The 15,242-nt window shown below is 36.1% G+C and overlaps 1 protein-coding gene across 1 annotated transcript in view; it reads right to left on the bottom strand.

Moving 5' to 3' along the window:
* Positions 1 to 7,784: 7,784 nt before the first annotated feature.
* The window catches only part of ERP44 (endoplasmic reticulum protein 44), an 88,130-nt gene continuing 80,672 nt past the window's right edge, over positions 7,785 to 15,242 (bottom strand). Inside the window, exons 11-12 of the mRNA XM_067743825.1 lie at positions 9,943 to 10,045; positions 7,785 to 8,020 (exon numbers count right to left, since the gene is read on the bottom strand). Of these exons, the coding sequence (XP_067599926.1) occupies positions 7,919 to 8,020; positions 9,943 to 10,045 (205 nt within the window). The 3' untranslated portion in view covers positions 7,785 to 7,918. The remainder of the gene's footprint in view (positions 8,021 to 9,942; positions 10,046 to 15,242) is intronic.

Genomic DNA, 15,242 nt, shown 5'->3' with positions numbered 1-15,242 from the left:
CGTTTAACTGAATGCCTGTTGTATGTTGAGTGTCAGTGCCATACGTAGAAAAATATTAGACCTGTAGGATCTACCCATGTAAACCATGCAGGCTAATGAATTCAGATACTCAAAGCAAGTAAATCACAGTAAAACATGGTAAGTACCCTAAAAGAAGAGCAAAGTAATATGAGGACACAGAGAATGGAGTGACTCTTTCTGCCTGGAAAAGACGGGAAGGCTTTGTGGAACAGGTGGTATTTGAACAGTACTCTATAAAGAAGAAGATGCCTGACTGAAGACCAGGTTTGTGAGCTTTCAAGTGGTAAAGGAATTGCTCGTACAAAGGGTTCAAAACATGAACGAATATTCATGTTTTAGTGTGCTTAGAGAAAACAAAGGAATGGGAATGATGAAGCTGGTTAGATGAAAATACAGGCTGTGGTAGTTTTCATACGTGTATGTGTATATGTATTTAATATGTATATATTTTTGTATATAATAATTCTTTGTTTAAAGGGATTAATGTATTGCTTTGTGTCAAGTCTGTTATAAGCCTCTGAGTTCTTCCTTTTGCCTTCGTTGCCAGGGAAGTTAGTAATAAACCTCACATTTGCCTGGACTCTTGGTATATTTGGCATATTTGCTTTTCTTTCCCACATGTAAGAAATGATTTGTGCTTTCTTGCCTCTGCTGTAAGATCCCCTGCTTGACATTGAATGCCTGCTTTCTTCCTATCCTGTTATTCATTCCATAAATATTTATTGAAAACCCACTGAGAAAATAGTCATGAAATTTACTTTTGCCTTTTAGTGTCCAAGACCTTCATGGTCCAGTTTTCCATCTCTCTATGAATATTTCTTGACAACTGCAATTCAGTGGCTTCCATTTTCACTTGGGGCTAATTCTGCAATGTTTTACAACTTCATAGGTATAAAATTCTTTCATTTGTGCTAGTGTGATCTCCATAACTAGAATGTAAGCTTCTTACAGGGAAGGGACCTATCATCTGCTTCTTAGAGTATTTTATAACACAAAGTACAGTGATGAGAAGGGGAAAAGAAACTACACCCCTATCAGTGACTCCATGATGGTGAGTGATAAGGTCATGGCATGTGTGTTCTGCTGTTTTCAGGGATACGTACTGAAATGTTAAAAAGCTTTCTAAGACGTATCAAACCTTTGCTCAGTCCTCACTTTTGTATATTAACATAGGAATGAATGAAGCAAAAGAAGAAATCTGGATAACATCTCTAAGACTTGGAAGTCATGAATTGAAAATTTCAGAATTTGGAGGTAAAGACATTTCAATCTCTTTTTCCAATTAAAAGTCATGACTTGGAAGAGAGAGGATATGAATCACTGAAGAAATGATGTGGGAAAATTGTGTTATTTTCTGTCTTACCATAAGATTAGTGGGCTCAGAATATTAGAGACCCAAGAAGGCTTTATAATCTGATGGTCTAGTATTGAAACAGAATAGTGGCAGGAATTTAAATGGTTTCTCAGGCAAATAGATTGGAATTAGGCAAGGGCAAGGTTCAAGTTAAGAGGTAGGCATTTGACAGGATTTGAACCAAGTTTTCTAATACTCAGATTCATGTACTTATTCCACCAAACAGCCTCTCAGTGTGTTAATAGGAATGAAAAGGAATAAAGTGCTCGTCACTTACTAATTCTCCATAGAATTAGTCCATAGGTGTTATTTCCCTTTCTTTCCTCTCTAGGTTTTATTTTTCATAACAGATTGCTGCCTCTTATGGGTGAGGATGGGGGCCAACAACTCAGGGCTTCCTTAGTGTTCCCCTCCTTGCATCCCCCTCCCCATTGGTACCTTACCCATCTTACAGGGTAGTCATGAAGATTTAAAAAGTTATACATGTTAAGTGCCTAAATGGAGCCTGGCTCATAGTAACTGTACAAATGTTAGTTGCTGCTGTTGTTAACTATTACTATTATTTTTCCCCAAAGTTTAAACAAAAGGCACATTAATGAAAAATTATGTACCTACAAGAATAGTGTTAGGGAGACACCTAAAATGAGTGAAGACTTGATAAAAAAAATAGCAAGTATTCTTAAATTTTTTAATAGGCTTAGTTATTAAGATGGTGGTATAATGGTGACAGATGCTTGGTGGGAAGTAAATCTTTTTTCTCTCTATTAAGAATGCTACCCAAACATAAAAATGTATAAGATCTGGTTAGGAACAGGGTGATGATACATCCCATCTTGTCTGGGACAGTCTTGATTTACATCTCTTGTCCTGGTCAAATTATTACTTAATGCTCCCTTTCACTCTCAGATGTCCTGGTTTGGATGAAAAAAATTACACGGTCACTCTAGTTACACAGGCAGTGGAAATAAGTGTGGGGTTACCAAAAAAAAAAAGCATCTATGTTTTAAAATAATTTATAGTTTCTAGGCTCAGAGAAAAAAAAAAACATCCTAAGGTTCGTGGGAACTTGTAGATGTGATCCTGAAGTACTACCAGTAATCTTCGAGGAACCAGGAAACAGAAGGTGCCAGAACACTGAGCTTGGGCAAAAGTCTAAAATTTAAGGGATAAAGTTGCATTCCAGAAGCCAGAGAGCAGGGACTTCACCTTCTAATCCTAGAAAATTTTTAAGTGGACTATTCAACAATATTTTAAATCAGAAAGCCATGCTCATTATGAAGGCAAAGAATTATGCAGAACTGATAAATCAGAAGAGAGGCCTTGTTTTTTTCCCTATGTGCATAGCCAGGGATGCCCTGCTCTATTCCTCTGCTTGGGCAATGGTTAGGGCAAGAAAACAATCATAGTATCAGGCTTCCAAGACTGATCTGATCTTCCCTAGGCAAGTTTACACACGGCATCATGAGAGTGGGCATACAGCTTCCTCCCTGGCATTCATCCCAGTAAGTAAAACACATGAGAGACAGCACAGATGGGCAAGTATGTGATCTTTTAGCTGAGTGGCCGAGTTGGGAAAGAAACAACAGGACAGCAAGGCCTAGCAATACTTTGCTATTAAAGTAAGATACTAATAGAGAATAAAAATAGCCTCTATTAATGTAATTCTCCTGGAGGGGAGAAATTTAGGAAAGTATAGCTCTTTCTATTCCTATGCAAGAAAACCACTTCTTGTGGGAAGGCTCCCTTGACCCCCCAGCTGCACACACACCTCCAGGCGCCTGTGGTTAACTCACAGCACGGCACCTACAACATTCTATTATAATCATCTTTTTACCCGTGTATTTTGCTCCTTCGCTCAACTTTGAGCTCTCTGACAGTAGGGGCAGTCTTGTTCACTGTTGTATCCTTAGCCTGGCAACAGTAGATTAATGCTTGCCGAATGGTAAATGTATGGTGTTTTGTAAACCACATGTGGCATTCTGTCAACTCACTGTAGTCTGTCCTTCCACGAGGCTGAGTGACTAAGCTAGGGGTCAAATCTGCCTCACAGAAAATGTGTAGTGTTCATGGGAAAGTTTCCAGCACTTCTGCAGGACTCTGCACTGCCCCAAAGAGCACTCCAGTGTCATTCTGAAAGTTATGCATCTCTGGGTTGGTGTAAGATTTTAATCTATTCTAGACTAAAACTCTTAAGACCCCATAATCAATTTAGGGTATAGGATTAAATGTGACTAGATATCAGATAATTGGGATTCACAGATGACCGAGTCCATTCCAGTTATGGTGATGCTTTCTTGTCCCTTATTCATTTGTTCATTTATTATGTAATTTGGCTTTTTTTTTTTTCCATCAGAGACTTATTAATCACTCACAGTGCTCTAGGTTGCTGGAAATACAAAGATGGAGCAGTTCCTGCTTCCAGAGCATTCACATGGTGATAAGGAAAAGGGATACATATACTTCCAATTTTCTATTAGACTGGGTATTCTAAAACATATAAATAAAGGGCTGTGGGACCACAAGTGGTGATAATTCATCCTGGGCATTGAAGGATGGACAGAAGGAATTTACTAGGCAAGGTAGGGGAGAGGGAATAAAGGGAGCATTTTAGAGAAGCAATTTGTAAGCTGCACTTTTCCTCTTCCAGTGACTCCAAAACCTATTCTCTAAGGGCAGGCCAGCCCTTCCCCAGTGTGCTGTGCAAGAGGGACCTTTGACGCTTCAGCTAAAGGCTAGGTTTGAGTTATCTGCACATGGATTCATATAGCTTCCCATTCTGAGTCATGTACTATTAAATAATCTAAAAAATAACTTTAAAACTGGAAAATCTTGCGACTCTGGTCATCTGGATTCTGAATGTTCATATTTATGACAAATTGAATTAGTAAAAAGTCTCAAATATAGAAATATTTTATAAATATAGTTTTATTACTTGGAAATACATACAAAAATTCAAACACAGCTAAAAAACAGTTGCCAAGCAGCAGTCCTATCCAACCTGTTTTAATGAACACATAAAACAGTTATAATCAGCATAAAACAATTTAAGTCCTAAAACAACTTACTGTCTTCAGGGTCTTTAAATATTGGGCTTAAAAACTGATTATTCTTTACAGTTATTTAAATCATTCCCCCAAATATAGACTACTAACATTTCAGTTTGGTTCATATTTTATTTAGAAAACAGCAAAAGCCCTTTAACGATTTTGAAAACTGGAATACTATTTGTCCATTTCTAGTCTTCTGTTACTTTATAATCTCCATGGTGTCTCAGAAATTCACAACAGTTGCTAACAGAGCATTTGCAACATCCAGCAGCTCTCTGCGATACTGAATTTTGGGCCTAAGAATCCTAAAACTATTCAAGGTGACAAGATTTTTACTTCTCATTTTTGCAGTTTTGCTTATGTCATTTTTTTTGTCCATGCAGACTAGACCTCCTTGTCAGAGAAAAACAAAACAAAACATTGAATTATTCTGCTTTTCCAGATTGTTAATCCAATATACTCCTTTTCTATTCTTTTTGCCGATTCAGGTTTTTAATTCTTTCTTGGCAACTTCAGCATTTTCTGAATTTTTTTTAAAATTTAAGCTCATTCTGAGCTTTAACATTTCAAACACTGATTTTTATATTTCACTTTGCTCTTTTTGGGCTTTATCATGCCAGTTTTTCCTTCTTTTATATGTGATCTTGACAAATTGACTTCATCAAAGAGCTCTCCATGAGATGCTTTAGATGCCCATTGTCTGTCTTCCTCTCTAGGTCCATTTAACTTAAAAAAGGTTCAGAATTTCATCTAAAGTAAGTTTTCATCCTTTTATGGTCCCCCTCACTACTGTAACACTTTTTGAAAAACTGGAAAAGGTAGTGGGCTGACAAGCAGTCTAATTTTGGTTTTGCAACTCGACTATGTTCTTCAGTCTAGTCTAGCATCCCTTCTCTTCACGGCTAAGGAGCCTGAGGCCTGGAGTAGATTGGATAAAATTAGAAGACTTCCACCTGTAATATTCTCTGATTCGTGCATGGTTCAGAGGGGAAGACGTCTAAATTGTGAGTTCTAGATTCCTGGAAGTTCTCTCTTTACATCCAACTGATGACAAATCCCTATGGAATCTCTTGTATTTGTTCCTCTCCATCTCTGCTGTCACTGTCTTAGTTCTGGCCGTTATCCCTCCTCTACTGGACTCAATTTAATCATAACCTAGACTTGCTGCTACAGTGTTCTTTCTCAAACTTAAATATGAACATACTTGCCTGCTTAAATTTGTTGCTGGATCTCTACTGGCTATAAGATACAGTAAAAACCCCTTCCTTAGCTTGGCATACAAGGCCCTGCACAATCAGCTCCAACTTTCTTTCTCACTGCCCTAGCCACAGGCCTTCTCCCCACCCGACCCTGCACTAGCCCTGTGGCAGAACTTACTTTATCTAGTGCATTTTGCTGTTTCGCACTTGAGCTTGTTAACTTTTTATGAAATTGGGCACCAAGTCCTCATGAGTGCTGAGCCTTTCAGGGATACAAAATTACCCAAGGTCACTGCATATCTCATTCATTCAATAAACATATGATGATGACTACTAAGTGTCCAGAAATGCTAGGCACTGGAGACACAGGCATACAATTCAGTATCCTTGTCCTCAGTGGCTTCACACTCTAGAGAAGACAGTGATGATAGTGGCAGGGCTAGAGCTTAAGTCCCCATATGCATGAATGCTAAATAAAGTTTCAGATCCACTCACTTTTTTAACAGGCACTCAGTTATATTAGATCACATTGAACATGTGCTCCTTGAGGCCTTTATCATAATAACTACTCTAAAACCAATTCTGTGCAACACAATTCTTAAGTGTTATCTTTTACTATTTTTTAAAAGCCAATTACAGGATTACAAATTTATTCCAGTCAACTGCAGGTGCTTTTGGTTTTGTGTGCTAGTTTAATGTTTGTAAATTTTCATTCTGACCACCTCACATTTGGTCCATCTTCTGACCTGAAGACTGTAGCTCTGATTTCAAAGTTAATGATTGAAAGCAATGAAGAGAACAGAACTAAGGCCCAACCTTTAGGAAGCTCTGTCCTGCTTTTCTAGCATCTTCTACTAAACATGCCCCTTACTACCTTGTTAACATTTATTATTCTAAATGAAATGATGGGTAAGTCATGCATAACTAAGAATTTTAGGCTGATTTTTAAAAATAACAATCATTAAATATTTATTATAAATATTTTATTTTAAAAGAATTGGAAGATGTTACATATATTACATACTACATATAATGGCACATGTCAGCCTTTTAAGCTTAAAAATAATCTTTCCCCAAACTGGGATTGACTTAGACTCCAAGTATAAAATGACTCTTGGCCTATAGCACCAACCCAGGCCCAGAGGAAAGCCAATTTTGAACCTGTCCTCTGGCATTGGGCTTCCTGATATGACACTTGAGGGTCCTCTCCCTCTGGTTTTGTTCCCTGGCAGTATTGAGGCCTGGCACAGGGACCCATTTGACTACACCGCAGGCCTAGGACATCAGGGAATCTATAGGGCGTAGGGTCCTCTAACAATTTTACAATGGAAAAAGCAAAACAAAACAACCTATGTGCCTTATTGTCTTCATTTTTGGTCTATACAACTAGAACAAGACTACAAGATAGAGGAAGGTTAGAATTACTGAAATACATTTTCTCTGCTGGTTTTTCTCTTTGGAAATTTAAGTATCGTGATAGGAGGAGCCTTAAAAGTCATCTAGTTCAATATTGGTAATCTGTTCCACTAGTATCTCCTTTTCCCAGATTTAGGTATAATTCAAAGTTTTAAATGCCATCCATATGACACTTTGTTAGACAAACACATAGAGATTTAATAACACTTTTCATTTTCTTTTTCTTAATTCATAAGGACAGTTCCTGCCAAATGTTCTGGCTTATGGCTCTCCTCCTCTTCATAGTATGTTTAAGTTACACATTAAGAATCCAAAAAAAACCCACTATGGAATTTTCATAAGCAACATCCAACCAATCAGTAAAACACAGTACACAGTGTGAAAATTTTAATTTATTCCCCCCCCCAAGTATCCAGAATACGTACCCCTTTAGCTTTGAGAAATGTGATAACTAAAATAACCAACAGAGGTGATCATATATAAAGAAAAGAAAGAAAAGCACATACTACACAAGAAACATCTCTAAGTCCTCCCTAACCTAGTAGTGCAAGTTAATGGTATATTTCTGGCAATGTCACCTTTCACTTGATTTATACAAATTTTACAAGACAGATGTAAAGCAAAGATAGACCTCAGATTTAAAGTAAAGATAGGCCTCTGATTTTTATTTATTTTTTAACCCTAGCAGATTTTTTAAAAGAGGCTGTATTAAATGACAATACATTTTGAGTCAGGGAGAAAAAAAAATTAAAAGCCCAAAACTTCTTTCAGTTTATTCAAAATAAAAATACACATAGAATTATGAAAATATAGGTTTACTATTTCCACCATGTAAGTTGATGCTGCTGTTTGAAAGGCTTGCAAATTGTTTTTCCAAGTTTTTAAAGCTCATCTCGATCCCTCAATAAAGTATACCTATATTCACTGGGTGCTAGTTTCTGGAAGGAGCTCTCAGGTGGACTGCTTGCTACATCTTGGACTTCCTACAAGGGAAAGAATAAAACATTTTTACATCAGTATATTTTATAGTTATAATATTTTAAGAGTATTAGATGAATAGTAACTGCCCTTTAATTATCTGCTTAATAATCAATAAAATATAGCTACTATGTACCAAAGACAAGAGTTAAGTTCGAAATCTTGCTTTCCCCATTTCAGATGCCCTTAACTCAGCTTCTCCAAGGCAGGGCTGCCACAGAGCCATGAACCATGAACCTGATGACAGTTCTGAGGTGTGGTGGAGAAACAAAATACCTGACGCCTGGTTGCTTTCCTAGAATATTCTGTAGAGGCAGCATAACCCTAAGTTAGCCAGAACCCTTCCCTCTTACAAATGACTGCTGAGATTATTAAAGGCACCTACTCTGAAGATAGAGACCTGGATGCCAGCAATTATCAAAACTCAGTTGACGTAAGGAAGAAAAACACTTCAATACTGCAAGAAATTAATTTCTGTAGTATTTTACTTGTACACCAACAGTACATAAAAATATACAGTGGAAATATGAGTGACTTCCAATAATTTCAGAGAAAAGACAGTGTAGCCTATCTCTACACCATGAGCTCCTCAAGAACAAACATGATTATCATTGTTTTAGTATTTCCTGTAGTTTACATAGGCACATAGTACATATAATAGTACATGATATATATATATGTGTGTGTGTATATAAAAAGCACATTCCCATTATAATCGGAAGCAGTGTGTCCACAAACTTCCCTTATTAGTCATGTTCCCCTTCCCCAATATATTATTTTTTTGCTGAGATGTTTAAGCTGAAGCTATATTACTATGAAACGAACATGTATTTGGTGCCAACTATGTATTAGTATGCAAAGATGAATAAATACAACGAGTTCAGTGTCTAATGGAGATGCTGAAACAAATCAGGATAATATAATAATAGCAAGCTACATCTTTTCTTAATCTGATAAAATACTAAGCAGGCCTACTTTGGGATACTGCCAACAATGTTTTCCTGCATCTGTAGTTGCTTAATTATCAAAGAAAATCTGACCTCAGATTTCAAGGAAAAAGCATGTCATCAGATTCCTAAAAGGAACTCTTAACGCTGAACTTAATTTGACTCTTAAAGAAAAATTCACTTAGTTTTTATTTTTCTTTTACATGTGGTGGTTCTTTGGACAAAATAGTGGATTGAAGTTCTGGGCATAGGCAATAAGAGTTTTGGTATATATCATCTTCCCTCTCAGTATAATGGTAATAGACGTGATATAAATCAATAATGCATCAAAATGCAAATTTAGGAATATTTAAGCAGAACTTATACAGAAGTTTAGAAAGTTACTTGTAACAGAAATTCTCAGGTTAAAAAATATATATCTATATATCAAGCAAATATAAAGTTGTGCTGATAAAAAGTTGTCCAGAACTCTAAATCTCAAATGGAAAAGCTGCATTAAACTGTAAGTTTTGAGCATTATGAATACTGAGCATTGAGCATTGAGCATTATGAGGGCTCTTAGGATATCAAATCATTATTTTCTTTATAGTATGGTCAATCTCTCAGCCACAGAGGAAGGCTTGAACAATTAATGGAATCCACTGATTTCTTCACTAATTACCTGCTTCTAATCCCTACCTCCTACTTCTGTATGAAGCCAACTGTATTTAACCCTCTCATAGCCATTTTCCACAAAGGACTTACTCAGACAACCTTCATTTTTATGATCAAGAAACTATATTGTAATATTCTTGCAACTTCTCTGAAGGTTTAAAATTTTTTAAAGGAACATAATTTGTATATTATCTAGAGTTTGTTCAGAATTACTTTACAAAGACATTCGGGGCAGAAACTCAAGCCTATGCAAGAGCTTCAGAGTCTCCTCAAGACTAATTGAAAAAGAAAAAGAGTTCCCACTGAAAAACAAACAAGAGTCCTACCTGTCCTGGGGCTGTATCAGTTGGGTCAGGACCATGATGGAATTCTCTGTGTAGTTTTCCAGAATGTAAGTCAAATACGAACTGCTTGAGTTTTCCAGGAATTCTAAAACCAAAGTAAAATAAAAATTTAGCTTAAATTATTTAAATGGACTTATATCTATTTTACCAACTTCACAACATTAAAAACAATTTTTAAAAAAACTTACCTACAATTCCACCATCCTACCATAACTATTAACAAACAGGCCAGGTACATGTCAAACATTTTGACACAGTTGTAATCGTGGTATGTAGATACTCAATTTTGCCTTCTAATGCTTGCATTTGTTTTATAGACATTTTTCTACGCTTATTGTAACAGATGCATCAGAGTCTACCAAGATGCTGTCCTAAGACTTACTCCCTTACTGTTGGGCATATTTTCCTTAATATATATAACTGCAAAACTTTATGTTCTGCAGAATTACACTAAAAATAATAGGGGCTCAAGGGAAAAATAGTGTTAGGGACTAACCACTTAAAACTATGTAGCTTTGTAACCAGAGTACTACTAAGAGCCTAGAGCAAAAATATTGGCACCCTTCAGCCTCCTCCAGCATTTGAGCCCTGTGTCAGCCAGGTGACCCTATGTAACCTTAACCTGGAGCTTAGCAGTCCTCTTCTGAGATGTATGTAGGTCCTTGAGGGCATTCACTGCCAGCACAACCAATTTTATCAAAATAATCTAAACCAGGGTGTAGCTTTTTCATGTTTTTCTTAAACAGAAGGGGAAATTTCTTCACAACTTCTTCAACCACACAGGCAGTTTCACAGTGTTCACAGCTTAACACTGTGAAAAGCAAAGCACTTCTCAAGGCCATGAAAGTGGCCTTTTTTTTTTTTAAATGTCTTCATATACCACTAAGGCATTGTCTTTTATGGTGAAAAAGGTTTCTTTGGTGGCTTCATACTATTCTGAGGAATATAACATGAACCAACACAACTCACTATACACTTGACATCATTCCCATAATTCCCAATCATTGTAATGAGCAAATCTGCAGTACAGAAACATGCACTGTAGCAAAACAGACCAATATAAAGCTAAGCAGATTTATGTATCAGCCGTTTTTTCTTCATAATTGTTTCCTCGAGTTGTATCTGATAAAGTAGGAGTAATAAGTTAAAGAATAAGAACTTTAAAAAAGTGTGGGCAAATTATAGGCACAAAACATCGATATTTACTGCTACTTGTCTACTGTTTGTTCTCTGAAGTCCTGTCAGCACATGTGTCTTTGTTTATTATTAAAATTTGTTTCACTAATTTGATAAGTAAAAGACACCAGCATTTTAATTTCCATCTCTTCAGAAATTAAGCATTTTTTCCTTTGTTTTAATTTATATTTCTGCCCATATGAATTGTCCTCTACCGAGATCAATTAAAATTCATTATATTTTTAAATAGAAACACTTTGTTTTTTATAGCCATTACAAGAATTAAAATGCAGGTCCACAAACACTTTAATTCCTTCAATAGAACTGACTTTTTAAATCACTACTTTTTTGGTAGCATACCTGGCTTGTGTTAATATTACCAGTTTCTTTTTCTTTTTATCCTCTCCTGAGGTCCTGCAAGTGCTGTTTCTTCTCTTCAATAACTCCCACTGAGATGTAACAGCCAATAACTTCATTGTACACCCATTTTGGCTCCCCACTAGCTCCAGTGCAACAGAGGCCAGCAGGTGCCAAATGCACAGTTTACAAATACAAATGACTGTCAGGTAGCTGTATTGACAGAATGCCTCTGAAAGGTTCTCTGGTACAGAAGAAATTGCATATGCACTAGAGATAAACATTGAGAGGATATCAATTTAAATTTAATCTGACATCATCTACTGTCACCCGCAGGAAAGTGCTAAAATATATCCATTCAATTCAAAGAACTGCAAAGAATCTATAATGTTTAAGATAAAGCCCCTGCTAATTTGTTATTTTACAACGTTCAAAGATGATCACAACCAATACAGTGTGAATTGCTTCTGCTAGTCGAGCAGTAATTTATAATTAGATCTTAAGTGTAACAAATTCATAGAGTACACTCAAAACAGATTTTTCCCCAGCTTGAGTTTTTTCCCCTTGTCAACATATGAGAGAATTGTGAGCAAAAAGCAAAGACGAGAGATAGGATGAATCTGAATTGATGTGGTAGAAAACAGATTACAAAAGAACTCTTATCTAGCTTGTGGCTAGAAATTATCCATCATTAGGTAACAATCAGTGAATAAACAATATATTGTCAAGAAAACAACATGGTTATCCGTTAAAAAAGGAGAATAAATGGACCCTTGCTGTAATAAATTCAATTATATTTTCACACTTTAAGGTATACTTTTTCTAATCAGAACACCTAAGTGTTTCTCTCCCATCCTCCACTTACTTTTTTGTTTACAGTATTTATTTTTAGGTGATGCAAAATTTATACAGTGAAATGCACAAAACATGTTAAGTGTTTCATTTAAACGAGCTTTGACAAATGCATACAAGGTGAGAAGTATTTTTATTATTTTTAAAAATTTACATAGAGTAGAATTCATTTGGGGGGCTTAAGTTGTATGAGTTTTAACATAGGCTTATAGCATCTTGTTACCACCTCCAAATAGGATACAGAACCAACACCCTTTTTTTTTTTTTAACTCATATCTTCCTCTTCCCCTTAACTCCTGCTGATCTGTTCTCTGTTCCCATAATTTGCCTTTTCCAGAATGTCACGGACATGGAATCATACAGCATATAATCACGAGACTGGCTTCTTTTACTTAACATACTACATTTGAGATTTAACCATTTTGCTGCACGCATAAAAATGTTTGTTCTTTTATTTATTGAATAGAATTCCACTGAGTGGATATACCACAACTAGTTTATCCATTCACCCACTGAAGGACTTTGGGTTCTTTCTAGATTTTGGTGATTGTGAACAATGCTACCACAAACATTTGTGCACAGGTTTTTGTGTGAACGTAAGTTTATTTCTATAGGAAAAATACTGGATTACATGGGTGGTGTATGTTTGACTTTTTAAGAAAATGACAAATTGTCTTCCAGAGTGGCTGTATCATTTTGCAGTCCCACCAGCAATGTATGAGAGTTCCATTTGCTCCATATCCTCATGAACACCTAGTATTATCAGCATTTTAATTTAGCCATTCTGAAAGATGTATAATGGGATCTCATTCTGGTTTTAATTTGCATTTCTATAATGAATAATGATGTTGAGCAATTTTTCATGTGCTTATTTGTCATTCATATATCTTCTTTATATTCTAACAGTATCTTTTGTGGAGCAAAAGTTCTTAACACCATGAAGGCCAGTTTATCAATTGTTTTCTTTTATGGATGGTGTTCTATCTAAGAACTCGTTGTCTAACACCAGGTCATGAAGAGTTTCTCCTACATTTACCTGTAAGAGTTTTACCTTTCAATTTTGGTCTGTGATCAATTCTGACTTAATTTCTTTTTTGGTATGAACGTGTTCTGGTGGTCCAGCACCATTTATTGAAAAGATTATCCTTCTCCACTGAATTGTCTTTGCACCTTTAAAAACAAATCAATTACTATATTTGTGTGTCTATTTCTAGATTCTCTTTTCTGTCCCACAGCTCTATGTACCTACTTTTTCACTGATATTACACTGCCGTGATTATTTTAGCTTACAGTGTATCTTAAAATTGGGTAGTATGAGTCTTCCAACTTTGTTTCTTTTTCAATAGTGCTTTTGGTATTCCAGTTTTACCTTGCCATATAAATTTTAGAATCAGCTTTTCTGTATCTATAATAAATCTAGCTGAGATTTTGATTTAGACTGCATTAAATCTATAGGTCAGTTTGGGGAGAATTGATATCTTAACAGTACTGAGTCTTCCAATCCATGCACACAGTATGTTTCTTCATTTCTTTTGGTCATCTTTGATTTCTTTCAGAAGCATTTTGTAGTTTTCAGCATATAGATCCTGTACATATTGTGTTAGACTTATACCTAAATAGTTCTTTTTTTTTTTTTTTTTTGCGGTACGCGGGCCTCTCACTGTTGTGGCCTCTCCCATTGCGGAGCACAGGCTCCGGACGCGCAGGCTCAGCGGCCATGGCTCACGGGCCCAGCCGCTCCGCGGCGTGTGGGATCTTCCCGAACCGGGGCACGAACCCGTGTCCCCTGCATCGGCAGGCGGACTCTCAACCACTGCGCCACCAGGGAAGCCCCCTAAATAGTTCTTTAAAATTTTTTTCCTTTGGAGCTATTATAAATGATACTTCAAAAGTTTAATGGTTTCCAACTGTTCTCTGTTAGTGTATAGAAATAAAAGTGATTTTTTAAAAGTTGACCTTGTATTCTGCTAAAAGCACTTATCAGTTCTAGAAGCTGTTTTGTGAATTCATTGGGAGTTTTTACATACATAATCATGTCATCTACAAAGAAAGATAGTTTCTTTCCAGTCTGAACACCTTTTATTTATTTTCTTGTCTTATTGTACTTGCTAGGACTTCCAGTATGACATTAAATAGAACTAGTGGAAGTGGGCATATTTATCAAAAACAAGAAAATACTTAGGAAGAAATTTAGCCAAGGAGGTAAGATATCTGTACACTCAAAACTATAAAACACTGATGAAAAATGACATAAATAAATGGAAAGATACCCTGTGTTCATGAACTGGAAGATTTCATATTGTTAAAATGTCCATACTACCTAAAGCAATCTACAGATTCAACACAATCCCTACCAAATCCCAATGGTATTTTTCACAGAAATAGAAAAAACAATCCTGAAATTCATATGTAACCACAAAAGACCCTGAATAGCCAAATCAATCTTGAGCAAGAACAACAAAGATGGAAACATCACACTACCTGATTTCAGCATATACTACAAAGCTGTAATAATCAAAACAATATGATACTATTATAAAAACAGACACATAGATCATTGGAACAGAATAGAGAGCCCAGAAGTAAATCCAGACATTCATAGTCAACTGATCTTCCACAAAGGTACCAAGAATACACAATGAGGAAAGGGTAGTTTTTATTTTAATTTATTTATTTTATTTTTGGCTGTGTTGGGTCTTCATTGCTGCATGCAATGCAGGGTTTTGCAGGGAAGCCTGGCAGGTGGATTCTTAACCACTGTGCCACCAGGGAAGCCCAAGAAAGAAAGAGTAGTTTTTTAAATAAATGGTGCTGGGAATCACATGTAGAGGAATAAAACTGGACCCTTACCCAATTTTATTTTGTATATCTCTCTCACACCATATACAAAATCAATT

The sequence above is a fragment of the Pseudorca crassidens genome, chromosome 7, assembly GCF_039906515.1.
Source record: "Pseudorca crassidens isolate mPseCra1 chromosome 7, mPseCra1.hap1, whole genome shotgun sequence".
NCBI lineage: Eukaryota > Metazoa > Chordata > Mammalia > Artiodactyla > Delphinidae > Pseudorca > Pseudorca crassidens.
Note: the sequence above shows the minus strand (reverse complement) of the source record. Positions and strands in the feature narration are given on the sequence as shown.